Source organism: Glycine soja, chromosome 2, assembly GCF_004193775.1.
Source record: "Glycine soja cultivar W05 chromosome 2, ASM419377v2, whole genome shotgun sequence".
In the NCBI taxonomy this organism is placed as follows: Eukaryota; Viridiplantae; Streptophyta; class Magnoliopsida; order Fabales; family Fabaceae; genus Glycine; species Glycine soja.
Window position 1 is genome coordinate 12,606,541 of NC_041003.1, and position 24,974 is coordinate 12,631,514.

The window sequence follows — 24,974 nt, forward strand, 5'->3', positions numbered from 1 at the left end:
TTTAAGTTGGAGAAGGAGGTTTCAATGGGAAAATATTAATATGAAGTGTTTTACTGTCAAAAAACACATGGAGTGGTAGGGGATTTCTTTGGAGGCAAATTGTAGTAATATCATTTAAATTATAAATCTTGGTCAATACATGAGCTAACTTCATTTGCATGATAACCCAACACTAATATGGGCTAACATCAAGAATTGCCCAATATTATGCATTTTTGTGCTCAATTATGTATGAGTTGATGTTAATAGGTTATAAAACTGTGCAATTTAACATGCCCGATCAAGTAATTTACCTTGTACATTTCTAATGAAAGAGAAATGTGTCTTTTTTAGGGTTCATGAAAATATACCCTTAATTTTTATGTGGTTTTAGAGAGTCTTATTTTAATTTCTGTTATCATATCTTTTTCTTCTCTCCTAGATAGAAGTGTAGTAGCCTAAGAGCACACTTGAGAGCTATATTGTTGCCCTGTTCCATAGTCTTCAAGGAGATTATTGGTATGCATTTGACCATTAAACTTGCAGAGTTGTACTTCTATATCATCTAAGTGAAAGGATTTTCCTCTATCTTTCTTCTTGTCAAGTTATGGATTGTTTTTGCATGTTATTTTGTTTTGATTTTGTTATAATGTTATAAATAACTAAACCCATAACTAGGGCTATAGCGAAATTTATGTTGTGATCTGGTTTATCCTATTTTTTATAAGAACTTATGTTGGTCTTATCAATTGGGCTATTAGCATTATTGATTTGTTTGATTATTAAGATCTAATCAAACTTGAAGTTGCCTTAGTTTATTCCATAATCAAAGATTCTACCATACCCAATTAACCAACTTGTAAGGGAAATACAATTTAAGGTTTTGTAGGATCAATCTTAATCCTAGGATTTCAATCTGTTATGAAATTAATGGATCCGTCAAATCTTAAAGTTTTTCTTATTGTTGTATTGTATGATCATCAAGGGTAATGAATTTAGGGATAGGATAATTGTTTGTTATCATAAAAAAGAAGAGATTGTTGAGAAAAATAATATCCGCTACTGCACTTTAAACATTTAATTAACATGGGTTAAAAAGACATCTTATATCGATTCTTCTATCGATGTAGATTCCTACGATATAGAAAGTCTGAGTTTGGGTTAGCTTTGCATCGTAGGGGTATTGATGTTGATAATTTGGAGTGTGTGTTGTGCCCCAGTGATGTTGAAGAGGTAAATCACTTATTCGTGCAATGCCAGTTCTACAAAGACTATCGTGGATTTGGTTTAACATTTCATAACTAGTGCTTACATCCTACAGAATGTATCACTTAAAACTTTATTTGTTCTAGTTTAGTAGTTTTCTGAATTATATTATTCCTTGATTCGTGAAGGAGGCTTTGCCCTTGCCTCTCTCGTTGCATCCTTTGTTTAGCCACATTGTGTGGCTGTTGTTAATGATATTTTATTTTCCCGTTAAAAAAAATCAGTTTTTTAAATTGGTTCTAAAAGAATGAATGTAAAAAGTTTTTTTTCTATATCACTTATAAATATAATTGATGCAATTCTTTGAGCCTGGCTTCCCTTTCCTTCTCCATGAGTGAGTATATCTTCTTGTTAAGCTCCTCTTGGAGATTCCTAAACCTTACTCTAGTCATGGTTCATCTCAAGCTAATTAAACTCCTTCATACCATGCTCTTCAATATTCTTTGATGGTCCTCCATATGTTTGTCTTGATCGATGTTTAAGTGTCTATACATATATAGATGATGGATTGATGTTTCTTGTTTATCGTGAATCAGAATCCATTACAATTAAGTGTAAAGTTGGTTTGATCAAAATTAGCATTGTTCTAACCTTATCCATTACATTGAATAGCTTAAATATTATATAGCATGTATTTATGCGCGTTCTTGCAATGTAATGTGAGACATTTTACTAATTCTTGATGTCCTTAACCATAACTTAGTTAAAAGGAGAACTCCCACAAACTTTTTAATTTATATATATATATATATATATATATATATATATATATATATATAAATTTATCTTGTAATTTAATTTTAAAATTATAATAATAATAATTTATTATTAATCATTTTAATATTAACTATATATACACTTAAAAAGTCTTTTATCAAGTGATGAATAATAGTTTAGTCCGTTAAAATATTTTAGTATATTTTTTAAAATAATTTAAAGAATTTTTTTAACTTTATTAAATTAAATATATTAAACTATATATTTTAACAAAAGAAGGGAGAGACAATGTAATTCTAGCATCTCTTAAGAGTAGAAAACGTTATTTATTTTAAAGGTGCTATATCAATTAGATTAAATTATATATTTCAAAATAAGGAGGCAGAATAGTATAATATGGGCATATCTTAATTAGGGTAGGAAAATATAATTTATTCTATATTATTATACATATGAATCCTTATTTTTTTTTTAAAAAAAATTATTAGTTATTAAAAAAGGTAAAAATGTATTATATTTATTTCCTCATTTAATAAATGTATTGAATTAATTATATATTAAATACAATAATTATAGAAGAAAAAATTTCGATGTTTATCAATTATATATATTCATGTAAGAATCTATACATTTAAGAAACATGCATTGTATTTATTACATTTAGTTAATTTATAGAATTTTATAATATTATTAAGTTAAATTGGATATTATATTCAAAAAATTATTATTATTATTATTATTATTATTATTATTATTATTATTATTATTATTATTATTATTATTATTATTATTATACATGTATCTTATTTTTATTTATATATTATTATAAATATAAAATTAATAATTATATTAAATTATATTTTATAATTTTAATTTTTTAGTAGAAAATTCAAATATATATTATTTTAATTTTTTAATTTAACTATATATTTGAAAATATATTAGAAATTAAAAATATTTATTTTAGTCAATTATGTAAAAATTTATTTAAAATATATTAGTCAATTAAAAATATTATAATATATAGTTCTAATTAAAAAATATTTTAAATATTTAATTAATATTTATGTTCAAATTTTATTTGATTATTTCAATATTGTTAATATAAAACATCAAATATATATCATTCTAATATACTACTACTACTACTACTACTACTACTATTATTATTATTATTATTATTATTATTATTATTATTATTATTATTATTATTATTATTATTATTATTATTTCAAATGTTTGGTGATTTTAATTTCTAATTATTTTGAACCTTTTTAAAACTACCTATATATTCAAAAATACATATTAGTCAAACTTTCTTTTATTATATATTAGTTAAATATTTAAGAATATATTTAATTTTAGTCAATAAAAAATACAGCAATATATATATATATATATTAATAATTAAAATATATTTTTAAATATTTTAAAGAATATTTTGCAAACTCATCATGGCCTTTGTATATCAGAATTGAGATAGATTTGCATTTAGTCAATTATCCTTAGTGCCTAATCGACTATTTGATTTTAAAGAGTTTTTTGCTTTCACAAACAATCGACTATGTGGAAATATAATTAGTTATTTGTAAAAATGAGATTTTCAAATGACTTCTTGTATGACACTTATTCTTTCATTTTTTATTTTGTGATTTTCATTAAGAGAACTTTAGGAAGTGTGAGTGTCATCTCCTTTTGATCATTTGATTGAAATTCTTTTTTTTACATTTGGAATCAATGGATCTTTTTGCATATGATAATGAAGAAAAGTTGATACTACATAGGAAGTATTTTTAAATGTCCACATCTTTCACTTATTAAGTGAAATCTTTCCTTAATTTGTGATTCATTTTCAATTTTCATTAAATGGATTACTCAATTGTATTCATGTAGTGTGTTTTCTACATGTAGGTTTGTAATTCTTGATAGATTTTTAAGGCTTAGTGTATTTGTTGATTGCATTTGCATGTGAGTTTGATTGTAACTCAAATATTATAGTGAAAAGATTCAAGTAAGGTTATTATGGATCAACTAGATATAGATTTCTTCGAAACCAAAACGAGTATAAATTGTATTCATCTTTTTTCTAACCCATTCAACTCTTTTATTGTTTCTTGCTTAAGTTTCTTAACATTTACGTGTTGATATTTGCTTTGTCTCATTGTGTAAATGTTTAATTGTGTTTAAGAAATTTAAGAATATTTGCAACGCACCTAAATCTCTTGTTTCAACTAGATTAAAGGATGCACCTTGCGAAAAAAATTTCAATTGGATTTAAAATTGATTTGAATCTAATTCACCCCACTCTTGATTTATATTTTCATGCGTCATTATTTCTTACTTGTGTGTAGAGAGAGAGAGATTCATTTGACAATCCATACATTTAATAATTATATTTAATAAATGTATTGAATTTATTTTTTGACTGGAACAAATGTATTGAAATCCATAATATTATTAAAATTAATTATATTTAATAAATATAATAACTAATATTATAAAATAAAAATTCTCACTCTACAGTTAATACCATTGATCATTATAATTAAGAGAGTAACAAGGATCACTTGCTTCCGTATTCTTCAAAGGAAAGCATTTTCCCTCCATTGACTTATGTAATTCTAGCGACTTTTTTTAACTCAGGTGATCTATTGATTCTTGCCTCTCTCCATCTTTTTTCATTTTTTTACACCATGATTTGATTATCCTGTCATTCAATTTGATTTTAATTTTAGTTCTTCACTTTTGTTACCATACAAATCTATTTTAGATAATTCTTTAAAAAAAAGTTTTTCTTTTTGGCATACAAATTTGAACATTTTGGCTTCCCTTTTAAAATTGTTATAAATTTCATTGTTTTTGAATCATTCACCCACATAACAAGAAATCATTTTTTTTCATTTCATTAATTTCATTTTTTGCCTCTTTAAAAAGATTAGTTGCTAGATTAGTTGAAGATGTGGCTTCTCTTCTAGGTTTCTGCATAAAAATTTGAAAATTTTGGCTTCCCTTTTAAAATTATCGTATAATTTTCACTGTTTTTGAACCATGAACTACATTGCAAGAAATCTTGTTTTATTTATTTCTTTTATCAAAATGAATGTTATATTAAATTTGATGGTGCCTAATATTAATGGATTGTTTGTTGAGCGTAGTAAAGGAACATAGTTTAAATCATCTTGTCATATATAGTTTCACGTGGAGGTTTATAACAGTATTGCGACTTTAAAGTTTTAATTAAACATATTCTAATAATGTTCCTCAATTTTCGTATTTGGAACGTATTTGCATTTGTAGTTTAAAACCTTGGATCCTGGTATAACAAACTATACCTTTTGATTTAGATTTCATGCATGCAAGCTAAGCTGACAAATGCTTTCTACGCAAATCAAAGCACACATATTGTTTTAACATTCACAAAATGAATTGCCTTTGTTAGTTTTGGAGTTTATATATATAATTTTTGTTGCAAAGACTGAAAAAGCACAAACCATAAATTAAGGTTGAGTTGTAGACTTGATCGCTCTCCTTAAGACATTTTGTGGCTCTACCTGAATTGTACAACAATGTATATCTGCATCATCCCTAGAATAAAACAAGCCTATAAAACTATGGGCTGCACAAAAGAGAACCCAACAAGGCAACAACCCAGCACCACACAATAATAAAATTTGCTCAGAAATATAAAAGATGAAAACTCAATTTTCAGGAAACAGCAATTCTTTCAGTTTTCCAAATTCTTTTTCTCTATTTTTTCAAAACTCGGAACCTCTTTTTATAACATGAAAATCACAATCACTCACTTAAATGGTGTTAAAAACAATTAAACCAGATTAATGATTAGCTTCGCAATGGCCAGAAAAACTTTAAGATAGAAAATAATTAGCTTCACAATGGCTAAAAAATATTAAATTAGATTAGTTATCTTTACAACAACTAAAATTAAACACGTTAACTTAGATTTTTTAAAAAAATAAATCACTCAAGAATACCCCACTTTTATTGAATGATTTATTATTAAAAAAATTAATCTAAGTTAATGTCTTTTCAATTAGTCGTTGTAAAGATAACTAGCTTATTTGATTTGATATTTTTTAGCCGTTGGAAGTTAATTAATCTATCTTAAAGTTTTCTAGTTGTTGTGAAGCTAATTATTAATCTACTTTATTGGTTCTTAACATTATTTAAGTGAATGATTGTGATGATTTTCATGTTATAAAAGGAGGTTTTGAATTCTATTAAAAAATAGAGAGAGAAAATTTGGAAAACTGAAAGAATTGTTGTTTTCTAAATATTGAGTTTTCCTATATATTTTGTTTCCGAGCAAATTTTATTAATGTGTGGGCCTTGGTTTGTTGGATTCTCTTCTTTGCAGAGAGTGCTCTTACTTAACTTTAGAGGGTTGTTTTATCCTCGGGACAACGAGATTATACACTACTACCCAATGTAAGCAAAGCTGTGAAACATCTTAAAGACAGCCACATATTTTGTGACTCAACCATAATTTATAGTTTGTGTTTTTCAATCTTTGTACTAACAATTTTAAGATGTGAATTTCCTGACCATGCACAAATTAAGTCACTTCCGTTCTCATCACTGTACCCTTTGTCAAGCATGTTCTACTCGAAAATTTGTTTGATGTTCAATAGAAGGAACTAGAAACATTCAATGACAATGACTTCATGTGTAAGAATTTTATTTTAAATGGCTTATCTATTAATCTTTATGATTATTAATTACAGTACAAATAATACTTATTTGGAAAACATGATGCTAAAAAGGTTGGATCAATGAAATATGGTTAATTGTCACCTTAAGTATCAAATGAAGGATGACAAATCTATAAAAATGTACATTTTTTTATGGCTCCAAACATAACAATAAAATTATGTTTTTATTTTTATTTTTCTTTTGAATCTCTCTTAACACAACATAATTAGAATTTCATCGGGTTGTTTTTTCAAAGTTACAAAAGAATTATGATTTTATTATAATTTTCTAAACCAAAAAAAGATAAGTAACAAAATTATAATTCTATTGTGTCATAATACACAACGGAATTGTGATTTGATTATCTTTTTTTAATAAAAAAGTATAAATATATTTTGTTGTGTCATAATTACGATTTCCTTGAACACAAATTAATGGAAAAATAAAGGTACCTCATAGGAGTGGGTGAAGAAGAGGGAGAAGGGTTGGAGGTGGTTGGAAAGTGAAAGGGTAGAGTTGAGAAGGAGAGGAGTTGTGAAAGGGAAGAGGAAGAGAGAAGAAGTTGGGAGGAGAAGGGTTGAAGGAAGAGAGGGAGGGAGTAGGGTACCAGGAAGGAGGAAGGGGTGAAAAAATACAAATGAAAGATAGAATAGACTTTGAGTGTTGCTAGTGCAGCATTATTGCTGGTGCACCCAGCAAAGCTATTAAATGGCAAAATTGTCCCTGCTTGTTTTTCTTTTTACGGATCAACATACGGATCACCTTGATCCGTAAGAAGAAAAACAATTTATTAATTAGTTTGTTATATATAAAAATCTATTTTTTTAGTTGAGATTCTTGTAATTGAAAACAATTATGCAATACATGAATTCAAACAGTACATTAACTTCAACATAGTTGAATGAAATTAAATTTCCATCAAATACTACAACTAACTAACTCATGCTAATTTTGCGACAAGGACAACTCGTCTTCCATTTGCGGTAAAGGTTTACTGAAAACAGCTAAAATTTCTATTGGCCCAATCTTTTTCCAGTAGTTAGACTCAATGAGCACCTTCATCACGTCCTCGTTGGTTTTGAGTTCAATTATTTCAAATTTTATAACTTTTTCTGAATACTCATGGTGACATGGTTTCCGAAAAAACAATCGCGTTACCATTTATGTTTCATCAACACCATAAGGGGGAATCCCACGAGGTGCAACTTGTTTGATCAAATCCTTCAGTTCATCCATGGTACATCCGGTGGGAATGTCAAAGTTTTTGGGATTTTTTCCTGTGAACGAGTAACCTACAAACTCATTTTGGCGTGACATATTCCACCTCCCATTGTAATATAGCAGGGCATCATAAGTATGGGTCATAGTAGTTTCAAGTAAGTTTAAAATACCATCTGGGATTCTAGCAATGCTACATAATAACTCAATCGGACCAACAAACGAAAATTCATGATTACACATTAACATTGTGTTAACATCAGCATCATCTTTCAGTTGCATACATTGAAACCGAAACTGATTACCTGCATACGTGAAAGACTGCCGATAGTAAATTTCATCCAAAAATTGCTTGTCGGTTAGCTTAAGGGTATTGTGTATTCTGGTTTTTAACGTTTGAAAATCACACCCGTTAGGTACTCGAATGGGAACTGGAGTGGAAGCTTGGAAGGAAACACCATTGTCGTTGTGAACAATGGATCAATTTGGAAAAATAAAACCTAATGTGGAGTTCACAACTGTCTGACTGCTTGTCTCTCCCAAGAATGCCATAGTTTTTTGTAAGACTTGGGTTGATACTAAAACTTGTGCATTCTTACAAGGTTAGGTTGTGCCATATATATAGATGAGTTTTAATATTAGTGCTGCATTTTTTAAAGATTGAAAATACGCATGCACATGCTTTCTGTATGTGTTGTCAACTACACGAATGACATGACATGCTTTAGCTTGCATCAGATTTGCATGTGTAGTCATGCTGTGCAGGGTCCTTTCACGCGCTTTATGTTAATGCAGACAACAATTTATCATACACGGTTTTTCACAATGTGTAGTCAAGTCAGACAATGATATATCATACATGTTTTTTTAGAATTAAGTAATAATTTTGTTAATTTTGTTGTAGACGTAACAAATAAATTACATGTTCAAAATGATCATGCATTTATAAATTACATGTTCAATCATCATTTAAGTCAACATAGTCTCTCTTGAACATCACGAAGCTCTTGTAATGCTGCATTCTGCTAATATATGGATTTGGCCATGACTTCGCCTGCGGATGACAATTGCTAGACCATAACAATGATACAGATGATAAGGGACAACGTTCTTTTAAATAAACCTGTTGTGTATGCGAAAAAAATGTTAACTCAATCCTACAAAAGTCATTGCATAATCATAAAAAAAAACACTTCATATCTACAATGTACCTCAACAAAATGATTGTCATACACATGACCGATACAAATTATACGATGCAATGAAGAATTTGTCAGTAGTTGACTTCTAAGGGGAAAGAATGTCATGCTTTGTTGTTTAGACAAGGATACAATGATTACGTTATACCTTGATGCAATGACATGTCCCATGTCCGTTATATTCATCCACTTATCCGTTGTCACCTCAATAAAACAAATATACACGTCAAACTTAATTTCAAACTAAAGTTTTAAAAATCAAATTCATAAATTACATACTTTGGTTAACCCATCAACAAGTAGTGACATCCTTAATTCCTCAAATCTCTCTGTGCCACCAAAGAGCTTGATATAGTCTTCTGAGAAATTGGCAAGTTCTTTAAGCAGATGGTTGTGGACCACCGACCAAGAGTCTTGACCCATACCTAATAAACCGGCAACCGACCGATATCCACAGTTACCATCACCTTTGACATCAACAATCTTATCAATGAAGTCGTGCATAAATGGCTGAAACTGGTCCAACATAGGCATCATCGTTCTTTGATTCAGTTGCTCAGAGGATGATGCAGTATGTCTCACGGACGAATTGCTATTTTGTTGTGATTCAAAGGCATCTACATACTCCCAATAAGATGGATCACGCTTTGTTGACCTTGGGTTCCTACTCGTAGTTTTCTTTGGTGCCCCCTTTGTGTTAACCTTTGCTGGATGAGGACACATCGAATTCTGATCAGGGTGTGCAATTTCCCAAAGTTTACTTCTTAGAGTAAACTTGCCACAAACATCAAGTTCTTCGAATTTTTGGTATATTGTTTCCATTACGTCCTTGATGCCCACTTCGGGCTCAGATAACCCTTGGTCTGAAAAAATGAGTCTCCTCCAGAACATATGAATTGAATCAAGTGGGATGCAACCACCAACATATTTGGATAGCTCACAAGCACAAGGAAGACCAAGCGTGGTTCTCACCACGCAACCACAACTTGAGGGATTCTTGCCAGCATAGTGAACACGCTCAAATTCAGCAGCAATCTGATTTAAAGCATACCTTGAAACTATTCCAAGCAGCCTCCTGTATAAGGTTTTTTGGAACACATGTCCAACGACATGTGTACTTGTTTCAAATGATGCTTTAATCTGTGTGTGCTGCAACGTAATCATGTTGTTCATGACATCTCACACACTGCATAAGTCTCCAATGCTATTTTGTAACAGTCTTTTTAAAGACGAGTGAGCAGATTCAACCCTACATTTCAAATACACAAATAAAAATAAACATATAAAATAATACAATTCTATAAATTTTTCAACGTTAATAGAAATAGTTGAACAATTTCATACCTGTTTGTTGTTGTGTTTCCTAAGTGCATCACCTTATTAGTCCAGGCATAAACAAATTTTTCCTTGTGTGGTATTATCCATGTTTCCTTGACATAGTCAATAAATATTGGCCAAGGTGCGCAAGCTACTTCGAAGTTCTTCAGGCATTCATCAAACTGTTGTTCTGAAGGACAATCAGTCAGAGATCCCCAGCAATCCATGACATAATCCCAAGCATTTTTTTGCGCAATTAGTGATTTACATTTAGCCTTCACATTCTTGTTTATGTGAAAGATGCACAACAAATTTGTGCATTCAGGGAATACATCTTTCACTGCATTCATCAATGCTTGGTCTCTGTCAGTGACAATAACTCCAGGGAGGGCATCACGCTTTAAAAAAAGGCCTCAGAAGTGTTGTAAAGCCCATACCAAATTATTAACGCGTTCACCCTCCACATATGCAAAACCGACAGAGAATGTCATCCCAGTCGGTTTCATCCCAACAAAATCGAGCAATGGGAGTCTATACCGATTTGTTTTGTAGGTGTTGTCTATCAAAAACACCAAATTGCATGCGTTGACTAACTTCACTAAATCAGGGTGACACCAAAAGATATCATGAACCACGTCTTCATCCTTTATTCTGTGCCAATAAATATATTGATCACGTTCAAGAAGCTTCATCAGATGTTGCATTTCAAGATCGCTTTCTCTTATGGAAGAACGGAATGCACTTCTTGCATTGTATATCTGTTTAATAGTCGTACAGCTATTGGCATTGTGTTCCTTCAGAGTTAGCAGAATGTTTCTTGGCTTCACCATGGACTTCGTCATATCAGCAATAAGTGTTTTTTCAGCTTTAGTCAATCGCCCCGCATATGGATGTCCAACTAATGACTTGGCCAATTCATGATTATGCACTCCACAAATCAACTTCACCATCCAGCCTTCTCCTCCAGCCACTGGCTTGCAACGAAGCTTGAAGGGACACCCACATTTCCTAGTCCCAATGTCTCTTCGAACAAATTCTTTTTTCCTACACTTATACTCGTCACTCCTTTCACAGCCAATTAACACAAATGTACTCCTTCCTCTACTACCTGTGTTTGTGTCTGACCTTAAAATCACCGCCACAAATCCGTTTTCATGAGCCACGGATCGAGCCCACCGCAAAACATCCTCTCGGCACTCAAACACCTACAAAATCCACATAATTTAAGTTTTCTACCAGTCTTCATTTTATTAAATATGTGACAAGCATTAACATTATAACCTGAGAAGTCTTGAACGCATCCGAACAATCAACATGTGGTTCATTCGCACCACATGATTCTGCATTTTCATAATCCATATCCGCTCATTCAGACATTATTTCATACATCCACTCATCTTCATCCATCTAACCAAATCAAACAAAAAATGACCATACAAAAAAATTAGTAATTTAAAATAAAAAAGGAAAATAAATGGAAAAACAGATGCAAAAACAGCAAATACAAAAAATAATACACTTCCGGATCAAGTTGATCCGTAAGCTTTTTACGGATCAACTTGATCCGTAAGCTTGTTAATACTCTTTCCGGATCAACTTGATCCGGAAGCCTCTTACGGATCAACTTGATCCGGAAGAGTATTAACAAGCTTACGGATCAACTTGATTCAGAAGCCATCCGTACGTCCGCGATGAACAAACGTCATCTGCGTACCTTGTTTGCTGTCACCGACCACCGCAAAGCTTGACACCGGAAACTTCACCTTCACCGCTGCACTCAACCTTGCTACCCCCACGAACCAGAGACAATGCCGTAGGAAAAAGTGGAAAACGAGAAGAAAGCTTTTTGAAAATGGAGTAAGAAGCTGTTCCGGAAAAGAAATGCCATTTTTAAGGAAGAAAGGTGATAGGGGCAATTTTGGCATTTCAAAAGTTTGCTGGGTGCACCAGCAAAAATGCTGGGTGCACCTAGCAACACTCAACAAAGTATAATCTCGTGACCTTGGTCCAGCCCATAAGGGCGGAAATGGCACGTGTACCAAACCCTGCACTGCAGTACAAAGTCCAAACCCTGAGAAGAAGCAAAACAAAATCAAAGAGAAGCAGCAGAAAAAGAAATGGAAGACGTGATAACAGAAGCAGCACCCCCATCAAGGTTCCTGGAAGAAGACCTAAACATCTTCACACCCCCATCCCCACCTCTCCCCAAACCTTTCCTCATCTTCCCACACAATAAACAAACCCTCAAACCCTCTCTTCTCATCATCGCCCTCTCCCCCTCCTCCCTCGCTCTCTTCAACCAAACCCTAACCCTAACCCTAACCCCACTCGCCTCCCTCATTCTCCCGGAACTCCCCCTCTCCCTCCCTGACCACAACGTTTCCATCCTCCCCCTCTCCCCGGACACCCTCCTCGCCCCCGTGCCTTTCCCCGTCCCCTCCCACCGCGCCCACGCCGTCGCCCGCGCCCTCCTCTCTATCCGGCCCGACTCCGTACTCGTCCTCGACTCCCTCGACCCCACCAACTTCCGCGGGAAGCTCTCCTCCGACGACGCCGTCGCGTTCAAGCTCGAGACCTCCGCCGAGATGAAAAGGGCTCACGATGAGAAGCTCTTGGGGGAGGAATTGGATTACTACCCTTCCGGGAGCGTTGTGGACGGGCTGGGCGCCGCGATTCTCGCACGGTGCCAGCTGATGAACATCAGGGCGAGTCTCTGTGTCTCGTGGCCTCGGTTCGATAAGTCGGTGGTGGCGTTGATTAAGGGATTGCTTGGACGCCGCGTGCTACCGGGGTTCGAGTTTGGGTTGAGTGACGACGAGGTTTTGAAAATTGGGAGGAGTAGGGATAGGGTTGTGCATTCTGAGTTGTATATTTGATTTACTGTGTGATTTTATTTTATATTCATGGTTTGATCCCCTGAGGAGTAGTTCGGTATTTTAAGTTACTGTGTGATGTTGTGATTGGTAATTTGATTAATTAGTCACAGCTACAGATTTTACATTGAAACATGTGTTATGACTAGAGGAATTGTTTGGCAAAAGGGGTAGTTGGTTTTTTTGTTGTGGTTCATTTTATAGCTTTGTTGATTTATTTTAGACATGGCCACGGATAGCATGCACATTTGTAATAGCTAAAAACTTAAATGCAGTGTTTCTTGTGACTTTGATGTTGTTCTTGATTTAGAATTGAAGTTTTATCTTGGCTTACTTTTAATGTAAACTCTTATATGCAGATTGTCTAGGTGAAAGTGAAACAGCTTTGTCAATGTATTTTACAAATGGTTGTGGATGCCTAATTTTCTTGCAATTGATACCTTGCAATATGTGATCTATGGGTACAGAGGATTCCTTGTTGGCATTTGAATCCATTGTCAATGATCTATCTCTTTCTCTTAGGGTATGTGCTATTTTTATCTTGTGTGATTGATTGCTTGAATGTTTGCATTGTTCTGTGTTGTATTTCATCTTTGGATCTTAACTGCATTGCACCATGACATATCAGAGTTCTGCTTATAGCCAATGTAATTGTGACTGTGGTCTGTGTGAAGTGTGTCTCAAACAGTATTCGAGTAAGTTGTAAAGCTGTTGAAAAGCTGTTTGTTAGTTTCTGGTGTAACAAAGTTAGATAGCTGAAAGATCTCAGATGGTTGGTACTACAGGCAGTGATGCATGTATAGGCTTACATATTTGTGATAATTTTGTAACTGAGATATATATTAAACCTTCTGTAATAACACTGAAACTCTTCTACTAAGAAAAAACAGAGAAGTGAACAGCGTTTGAGGGTGTTAGCAACAGAGAAAAGGCTTGGGATTCTTGTAATTATTTTCTGAGTGAAACAGAAGAGACAAGAGAAGGCAAGGAGAAAGGTTATATTGTAAAGAATCTTTATCTTGATTACAATAATTAATATGGTGAAATTGCTATCTCTCGGTGAAGTAGGCCACATTTGCTGAAACATGTACTCGTGTTAATCTCCCTTGTCCTAAACTTTTTTGGTTTTTGGTTTAAGTGTTTTTTTGTGCTTGTGTTGCTGTGTTGCCTGGTTTACAAGAAGCTTCTTAACCCAATTGTTGTGACAATTTGCAATGGCTGCAATGTAATTGTGACTGAAATTTGACTGCAATTTAAAACCTTAACTATAAGTAGTAGGAGCCTTAATCAATGCAGTTTCATTCAATTGTGCTTCTAAAGATGCTTTTCAACCTGTAGATGTTAGTGGTTAATGAAACATGGTTTTGAATGATGGTAGCTATAGAGAACCATAGATGCCTACCTTAGTGATAAAGATAATTTCCATGCTGACTCTTGATTCTGGTGATGTTTATCATGTATAAAGAACCTTTCTAGTGTTAGCTACGGGAAGTTTGGTATTACAGATTCCCCCCACCCTGATACCATCAGATGTGAAAATTCCATGTCCAAAATCTCCTAGAATCAAGTTATTTTTTTATGAATTTGTGTGGTCTTTTTTATTTTTTGAAAGGCAATTTGTGTGGTCTTTAACCCAAACTAGAATCAAGTTATTCACTTGTATTGCCTGAGGACCTGTTGTTTGGGGTTTTGATTTGCCCCAGGATCAGTATTGAAAGTATATTTTGTTTTCTTTGTTTGCTCCATTTGATAATTACTCTCAATTAGTTTTACATCTAGAATATCCGACTATGTAACATGCATTCAGGTAAAGTAAAATGAATTTCAGTAATTATTGAGGAAAAGATCAACATGGGTACTCTGAAATTGGATTCTTTATGTTGGAGTTTTGAAGTTACCATCTTGCACTATCTCATACACTACTTAGCTATAGAGATGGGATTGAGATCAGAAAAAAAGAGGGAGAAAAAAACCAAATTAGGCAATATGGATGAGAAATTTGAAGGTATTTGCTGTCTATTCTTACACCGTTGAAATATATACTTTTAATCGTGTACTTCATGATCATGAATGAAGTCGCAATATATGTTCCTTTCTTTTGTAAAACCAGCAAGAATTTGACAAAGTGCACATGCAATCTTATTCTTGGAGGAAAAAACAAAAAGACTGAACGTGCAAATTGACATTGTACAAAAACAATTGACGTGTAGAATAACTGTTACAAAATTGCTTTTGGGATAAGTAAATAAAATTGGTCACACAAAATTAAGGTGATGTAATGCAAAATGGTTAAACCAAATCAATTCAAAGTTGGACGGTTAAAACCTATCACATAAGACAGAAAGATGACAACAAAACATGCAAATAAATTTATGGAACATTTCACACTATTAGGGTTGATTTCATGTAGAGAAAAAACTGTACACATAAAGTAAGATTAGCTGTTATTAGTTTTGGTTTGGTGACTAGCCTTAAGATTTAATTAAGGGAAATTGTTAATGGCGGGCGCAAAATGTTTAAAACTTTATATTTTTACTCTCTCTATGGGGAATGTTACTTTTAGTTTAAGAACACCCACCAACTTAATCATATTAGTTGCATCTTCTCTTGACTCTTAGCAACATGTTTTTTCTAAATACTCAAAATAGCCAATGAATGGAGAAGGTGCAACACTCTACTTCATGCAAATTATATATACTCTTGATTCCCACCCATCTCTCCCACCCTTCATTTTTTTTTTCAAACAAAGTTAATTAAAGAAGTAACAATGGATCCTTCCTTTCCTTCAAAATCCTTTCTGCATGTTGTTCTTATCTTTTGCTTTCTTGGTGCCACCAGATTGTATGCGAATGACCCTTATCTAACACTGGATTACTATGCATCAACTTGCCCCGCTGTGTTTGACATTGTTAGGAAGGAAATGGAATGTGCAGTGCTTTCTGATCCCCGCAATGCAGCCATGATAATTCGGCTACACTTCCATGATTGCTTTGTTCAGGTATGTAACTTTATTATCTAATATTGGCAGTGTTTTCAAGTTAAGAAACAAAGTACATCACATAGTTTTTTTTTTGTTTAAATACATTTTTCGTCTCTGTAATTTAGGTTTTTTTCATTTTTGTCCTGACAAAAAAAAATTGTTTCAGCAAAATGTGTTTTTTTGTTTTTCATCCTTAAAGAGCTTTTGATACTACTTTGAACACTAAAAATATTTTAATCAAAGAAAAATGTGTTATCTAAAGTGTTTTAAAGATGAAAAATAAAACAAACACATTTTGTAATGACTAAAACGAAAAAAAAAAAAATTACAAGAACGAAAAATATATTTAAACCTTTTTTTTGGCAAATTACATTACATAATACTAGTCATAGTTACCTAATGCTCTCAATAACTTGTTGGTTACCAAATTCTTTTGATCACGTATTGAATTTTATTTGAAGTCTTTATTAATGCATAGAGTAAATTACATTGACACTTCCTGAATTTTTTTTTGAATTGCACATGATATTTCTCATTTTTCTATTTCTCCACTATTTCTCTTAATTGTTTGAAAGATATTACATCATGCACTCCTACAAGAAAGATTGTTGTAAATGAAGGGGTGATTATGAAAAAAGAATGAGGTGTATCAACGTAATTTACTCTAATGTATAAAGTGAATGTACCAACACTAATCATATGTTGTACCCGTACCTCGTACATGGTAATTATGGTACTAGTAGTAGTTCTATAGTTTCATTTTGAGAAAGCCAATTTCATATAATATAAAGTCAATATGAAACTAATGGGAAAAAGTAAATACACAGTAACTAAATGTGAAATTCATTGCTCAGGGATGCGACGGATCAATTTTGCTTGATGATACAATCACACTTAAAGGTGAGAAAAACGCAGCTACCAACATCCACTCTTTAAAAGGCTTGGGAATTGTTGATAAAATCAAGAACATAGTTGAATCAGAGTGCCCTGGAATTGTTTCTTGCGCTGATATTCTCACTATTGCAGCCAGAGATGCTGTGATTCTGGTAAAAGACACTTCTTGCTTCTAGATTTTTTTCACATTGTTTATACCATATTTTATCTTTAATTTTCTGCATATAAGTTACTAGAATTATGCACATGCCTGTGTCCTCTGATGTTTTGTAGGTGGGTGGACCTTACTGGGATGTTCCTGTGGGAAGGAAGGATTCTGTCACTGCAAATTTTGATCTTGCCAACACCAATCTTCCCACTCCTGATGAGAGCCTTCTCTCTATCATTGCCAAGTTTCTTTACCAAGGACTATCTGTCACAGATATGGTAGCCCTTGTAGGTGTGTTAGTGTTCCTAATAATGCAATAAAACTTTGTGTTTAAATATGTTTTTAATCATGCAAATATGATAAATTTTTATTTCACTCCTTCAAAAAAACATATTGTTGGGTTTTAGTCTTCATAAATATAATTTTTTTAAAGTAATTTCTTAGTATTTAGTAATGACGTGACATATATTTAAACATGTCATATGAATAATAAGTCTGACATAATATGTAATTTGATATGCTTGAATATATGTTACCTCATTAGTAAATGATGAAAAAAATTATTATTAAAACTTTTTTTTCCACTAAGTTTGGAAAAGATTGTCTTGTGTTATAACCACGATAAAAGTTAAGTCTATTAAGTCCAGTTTGGTGCCCCATGCATTGCACCTTGAGCAGACGTTTGCGAAAAGAAGCCTTTGGTATCTTTGATTCAACTCGTTGAGGGAGGTGCCAACGGATTTCCAAAAGTAGCTTAAATTTGACTCTCACTTTTACCACAATAAACCATATTTTAGCTAATAGAAAAATGAACAAAATCTTACAACAAAGCTGCATAGAATCAATAATCATAATATGATCACTGTTATTGAAATTGATCTGCATTTAGCCATTTCTTCGTACCACATTTTCTGATCACTAAGCCTGCAGGAGCCCACACCATTGGCATGGCACAGTGTAAGAATTTCCGTTCAAGAATTTATGGAGACTTGGAATCAACCTCAGTGAAAAATCCAATCTCCGAGAGTCACCTAAGCAACTTGAGATCTGTTTGTCCACCTATTGGGGGAGGAGACAATAACATAACAGCAATGGACTACATGACACCAAATCTCTTTGACAATTCTTTCTACCAATTACTACTAAATGGGGAGGGACTTCTCAACTCAGACCAAGAAATATACTCAAGTGTGTTTGGAATTGAAACTAGAGAGATTGTGAAGAACTATGCAGCAGATCCTCTGGCTTTCTTCCAACAATTCTCAGAGTCAATGGTGAAAATGGGAAACATCACAAACTCAGAAAGCTTCTTCACTGGGGAAGTTAGGAAGAACTGCAGATTTGTGAACACATAATAATAGACTTCATTTTTTGTGTTTTTTGTACGTTTTGTCCGTTTCCATACACAAAGAACCATCAAATTCATGCTATAGCAAGTTGATGTGTTAAATCTAAGCTAGCAATTTTATTATATAATGAACATTAAGTGAGAAGTTGATGATATCATTCTTTTCTTCATATAAAAGGTGAGTGTTGAGTTTGATAATGAAAGTTGTAAGAGCCAACTCCTGAGTCGTATGTCATACATTTAATCTATACAAGGAGTTGCTTTAAGCTATATGCCTTCATAAAACTCATGCCAAGTTCCTTATATTGCTATTGTCAAGGGTCTAATTTTTTTTATCCTATATCAACTAAGAGTAAATAATAATACGTAGTGACACTATAAATAATTTTTATCTTCTCATTCAATCATAAATAATTATGCATAATAAATTTATTATTTTTTATAATAATTATCTTAAAATTCATTTCAATATCAATAATAATTTCTAGTTGATTAATATTAATGTTTTACTAATAGTGAAATTAAACTTATTAATTAACTTCCATTAAATATGTTTGTAGAAAATAGAGAGAAAAAATATTGTTGTATGTCATCATTTGAGTGGAAAATACAAAAGGAATATATATATATAGATATATATACTAAGTTCTGTCCAATTTTTTTTGCTTCAAAGTGACCTTTGCTATCTCCAACCACTGATAGTTCAATACCATGTGCACCCACAGTTTGTTTGTAAATTTTACACACATTTTAGATAATAAAGACTTTTAAGAGTTACAATGGCAAGTTGTGTGAGACTTATACTTTTGAAATTGCTAACAAATTAAATGAAACAACTACCAAACCTATTCACCTTCGTGCTATGTATAAACTCCTAAAATAACAACTCCAACTAAAAATTGAAACAATCTTCCATTATTCTTTTGTTTTTGAAAAATTATACACGTTCATTCATTTTCTCTTCCATTCAACTCCCACCCCATTTTTTTTTCTCTCTCTTTATATTTTTTTAATCACACCACCTTTCATATCTATTACTTCTTTTCCTATATTTTTTTTTCTTTTCTTGTTATCCCTCTCTTATTTTCACCCCATTTTGTGATGTAAATATATCATTACTCCTTTTATTTTGGTGCATGTCAGATTGCTTATGTACTTCACCGTTCTGTTTGGACTTTAGACTTTGGTCGATGACAATGCTGCTATCAAGTTTACGCTTATTCTAAAATTCTGGATGGAAATCCTTATAATTTTACTGTGACTAAAATGAAAATAATTCTGGATCGAATTACTTCTAGATATTAGTACGTGACAGAGAGTAAAATGGGTGTGATTTAATTCATATATATGCATCTCCAACAATGCGTTTGATATGGATGAAAAAGAAAATGGTATAAATTGAATAGCACAACAACTGCATTGTAGACGGAGTCTAGATAATTTTCCGGCCCAAAAGTAAATCCCTGACTCCCATTATTATTATTTTTACTTACTATTGATTTTTTAAATAACAATGTTTTATAAATAAATATATAATATTAATTCTTTGAAGAGGAAATAATATTAAATTATTAAGATTTATTAGAGAATTTTATTAAAAAAGACACCTCATCATATTTTAAATTTATTTATTTTCACTTTAATTAATTACATATTAAATATTAATAGTATATATTTTAGTTATTAAAAATAGGATAAATTATGATTTAGTTCCCTCTAAAAATTTCATAATATTTTCAGCCCTCTAATTTAAAAATATTTGTGTCCTTCTAAATTTAAAATGTATCACTTTTGATATTAAAGTGTTTTAAATAATTCTTTATACAAAGGTAAGAATATTTTAGATAGTACTTAAAATGAAAAAAAAAAAAAAAACATATCACAATTAAAGGGACCAAAGTAATACGAGAAAATTTAAAGAGACCAATTTCAAATATTAGTAATCTTAGAATAACCTAAAACATAATTTATTCTTTAAAATATTATATAGTGAAAATTAATACTATATATATTAACGAATTTTATATTAAATGTATGTAATATAAAGTTCATACAATTTTAAACGAGTTTACTATTTAAAGTTCATATAGAATATTTTGAATAACTTAAAATATAATAATTAATTAAGTCAGATGAAATTATTAAATCAAATATTACTTAAAATAAATTAATTTATATATTAAAATTTTATTTCATTTTATTTTATATATTATGTTAATTCTAATGTATTTACAACATATTATACTATATAATATCATTAGATATTCTTAATAGAAAACTATTTGAAATTTTAAATACTAACATACATTAGATAAGCTAATAGTGTTAGTACATTTTCTTTCCACAAGTAAAGGATAATATTAAATACTTATCACAACTCATCTTACAATTAAAATAATAATTAATTCAAAATCGGTAAAAAAAATAAAACTTAAAATCATGCTCTAAAATCAAAATCGATTAATATTCTAAAAAGACGATGATATTGACCTAAAGTATATTCTAAAAAGATAAAAGAATAAAATAAAAAATTAAAGTATATTTTATTCATTTAAATAACACATTTATATTTTATTTTTTTATTCTATTTAAATTCAAATACCATTAAAGTTACTTTTTTTTTTACTAAAATGCCCACTACTTCCCACAGTACAACAGACCTACGATTTCACGAGCACCCATCCCATCCATCAAATCCCACTTCACACGCCTTTAACACATGAACTTGTGGCCATCACAAATAGAAGCCCGGCGTCATTTAAAAGATAAAACACATATTCATTTGACATTTTAATATAATATTCTAAATAGTATATTTTTTATCAACAAAGTTAATTATTAATTTTTATTAACAAAACAATTTGATTCCACAATTTACTCCTTCCTCGGTTTTTCCTTTAATTTTATTACCAAATCAACCTTATGCTTATCTAAATAGTATGTGAATAATATGATATATTACGTTTGTAAACAAAAGCGTTAATATAAAAAATATATATATATTTAATCCTTTTAGTTTGAGTCCTTTAAAAATTATTGTATTAGTATCTGAAATTTTTAAAAATTTAATTTTAGTCTCTCTAATAATTTTTTAACCATCAAAATTTATTTTTTTTAAATGATTTTTGGCGATTTTAAATTGAAAAAATGTTTTGCATGTATGATTTGGTGAAATTTTTTTTATATTTTGACAGTTTTAAAAAAGAAAAATGGAAACATAAATATGGGATTCTTGTGATTTTTTTTTACATATTCTAGTGATTTTAAATGGTCACAAACCAATTTAAAGAAATTTAATTAAAAACATTTATGATGATATAAAACCATCACGAATTGTGGCATATTTAACATAAAAAATGAGAAAGATTAAAAGTAATTTTTCAAATATTTGAGAAACTAATAAAATATATTTTTTTAAGGACTAAAAACAACAATTACTCAAATTTAAATGATAAAAAATATATTTAAACCTAAAAAAATAACATATATAGTCAACATATAAAATCTTTTTAAATACAATATTTTAGGCTACTTATACTTTTGATTCTTTATTTTATTTATTTTTAAACAGTTTATATATATTATCAACATTAATATATATAAATCTAGAATATCTACACTAATAAATTGGTTTTTGTAAAAGTGCATTTGAACTCCAACAACTTTATTCATATTAATATACATATTTTTTGTTTTATATAAAATTTTGTAGAAAAAAAAAGATTCAAATAGTCAATTCATTCTTCTTCTTTTTCTCTCTTTTCTCACAATGTTTCAACTCATTTTAACTTATCACTATATTTTATGAAACGTGGGGCTACATCATCACTTCAATATAATACATTTTTTAAAAAGAGGATACGTTTTATTTATGAATTATATTACATATTGAGTTCATTTATAAAATTCGTGAGTTTACCATTAAAATAAGAAGTATATCTTTCAGCTATATATATATATATATATATATATATATATATATATATATATATATATATATATATATTAATTATACAAATTTTTAATTAAAATTTATATTTTATTCATAATGAGACAAAATTTTATATAAAAGCCTATTAGTTTTGTTTTTGTACTTCAACTTTTAAATATGATTTTTTTTATCATTTAAATTTTAAAATTTTAAATTTGAGTCATTTTAATCCTTTAACTTATTGACAATTTAAAACCGATGCAAAATTTATTTTAGGTAAATTCGATGGTGTCGCATTTAGTTGAAGGTTTTCAATACCTTCATGAGCAAACCAATAATACAATAATATAATGACATATGTATTAATTTGCAAAAGGCATAATACATTTTATACTCTAGAAGTTGAGATCTCTAATTCTATAAGAAATCCTACCCTGGAACAATAAAAAAACCAAATAAATATTATCAATTAAATAAAAATTAATTCTTATTTATACAAATTAATTCTAATATATATTTAATTAATAAAACACTAATATTTAAGGAATTAATTGTTATACAATTTGGTAAAAAAAAACTACAATACACTGATAGTATAAAGAGTTTTTACATTGTTAACCAATAATTTTTTTAGAGTAATAATGTATATCAATTAAAATCAATTTTTAATAATATAATTTAAGAAATTAAATATATGAAATAACTTAAAATATTTTTAAGCTGAAAATATAATTATAATGTTATATTATATTAATACTTTATATTATGCACAATAAATAGCTAAATAATAATAACAACCACAATTTTTTTACTATCGTATCCTTTAGCTGATACATTGGTAGAAAGAAATTACAGTGTAAAAACAATTAATAAAATGTGTATAGCAAAAGATATAAATATTAAAAGTAAAAATATTATATAAGAAATTTTCACAAAAGTGTGACATTAAAACATTAACAAATAAATATTTATATTTAAAATATTAAAGAAAATTTTAAAATATTACATCTAGTAAAATATTTTCAAGACAAAAAATATCATCAAAAACACTATAATATAATTTATTCAAGTGTTATATCAGTGCAGAACAGTGCAGAACTAAGGTGCTCAAGTAATCTTTCAATCAATTGTTTACTATTCATATGTTATGAAGTTTAAAGTCAAATCTAAGATGAGTCGCATTCTTATTCCAATTTTCACGTATATATTTTTTTTTTCAATCATTTGTTAATGAGATATAGTTCTAAAATTTAACAACAATGTAAAATAGTTAACTAAAAATAATATTTAAACTTGTATTTTATAACCATTTGCACCCATTTGTGTCATCCAAGTTGGTATCCAAATACCACAATTATTCCTATTTTATAAAAGCATTCATTTTTAACTTGTAATTTAATTAGTGTACATATTCAATAAACTAAATATAATAAATAAACTTATGAGTCATGTTTTTGTATGCCTCTCCCTTCAGGATGCACAATTTCATATTTTCTAATTAACAATGTTTTTGTCGAGGAACATGAGTAGAGGAACATTGAATTCTCGTTCATCCTTATTCGATGTTGTTGAAAGTGGATCAAGGACAATAATCTCTTTCTTTGACACACCAACAACCACCAAAAACCAATGAAGTGGAAGGATAAAATGACATGTCAAAATGTAATGATAAAATGATAATGAAACTTTATTGCCCCGGGGGGGGGGGGGTCAAGTAAAAATGATGTTCAAATTATTGAAACATGGGTAGGCATAAACCAAACACTTGTGGTTGGATTTTGATCTGACTTCATAAGTCATCATACAGGCCACCAAGTATCTATAAATATTACCCATTAGTAATGTTGATTAATAAATAAAAAAATTATTAGCAAAAGAAAGGTAGGTAGATATTAGGCATGACAACGGGGTAGGTCGGGACTGGGTTTTGCTTACCTCGCCCCTACCCCGACTCCCTATTTTCCCGTCCTTGTCCCGAAAATCCGACAGTGGTGTAGATTTACCCCTCATCCCCACCCCCAATGAGGTCAGCTTTTCCCTGCCCCGTCCTATCCCCGACATATTTATAAAATCCTATAAAAAAATATTTTTCATAGAATGAAAAAAATAATTTTAAATAGCAACCACAACATATTTTTAGATTGTACATGACAACATAAAATCTAGTCCAACAGTAACATAAAATTCAATCCAATAGTTTCAAGTTTTAGTATGATATATATATATATATATATATATATATATATATATATATATATGCAATAATATTTTTATAAATTAATTATTTGCAGGACGGGTTCGGGCCAGGTATTAATAATCCCATCCTGAACCCAACTTTGACTGTCAGGAAAAATTCAAACCCAACCCTACCCTCGGTCAACTCAAATTTTTTCT

General features: G+C 30.4%; 2 protein-coding genes and 1 pseudogene across 4 annotated transcripts; 2 read left to right on the forward strand and 1 right to left on the reverse strand.

The window, feature by feature from the left end:
* Window positions 1-8,848: 8,848 nt before the first annotated feature.
* On the reverse strand, window positions 8,849-11,783 carry LOC114372852 (annotated as a pseudogene).
* Window positions 11,784-12,478: 695 nt separating this feature from the next.
* LOC114388204 lies at window positions 12,479-13,570 on the forward strand. The gene has a single exon (XM_028348568.1). It carries the CDS (start codon window positions 12,524-12,526, stop codon window positions 13,280-13,282), a length of 759 nt encoding a protein of 252 aa, XP_028204369.1. The 5' UTR covers window positions 12,479-12,523; the 3' UTR covers window positions 13,283-13,570.
* A 99-nt stretch (window positions 13,571-13,669) lies between these two features.
* On the forward strand, window positions 13,670-18,916 carry LOC114388190 (peroxidase 11-like). Of its 3 annotated transcripts, none has more exons than XM_028348546.1 (5): window positions 13,670-13,802; window positions 16,118-16,277; window positions 17,114-17,305; window positions 17,427-17,592; window positions 18,232-18,916. In XM_028348546.1, the coding sequence occupies exons 1-5, from the start codon at window positions 13,780-13,782 to the stop codon at window positions 18,654-18,656; spliced, it is 966 nt and encodes a 321-aa protein (XP_028204347.1). In that variant the 5' UTR covers window positions 13,670-13,779; the 3' UTR covers window positions 18,657-18,916. The 3 variants fall into 3 exon arrangements, with proteins under 3 accessions (XP_028204347.1, XP_028204355.1, XP_028204338.1); XM_028348554.1 differs by lacking the exon at window positions 13,670-13,802 and adding an exon at window positions 13,809-15,284; XM_028348537.1 differs by lacking the exon at window positions 13,670-13,802 and having other exon boundaries at window positions 15,316-16,277.
* Window positions 18,917-24,974: the final 6,058 nt, after the last annotated feature.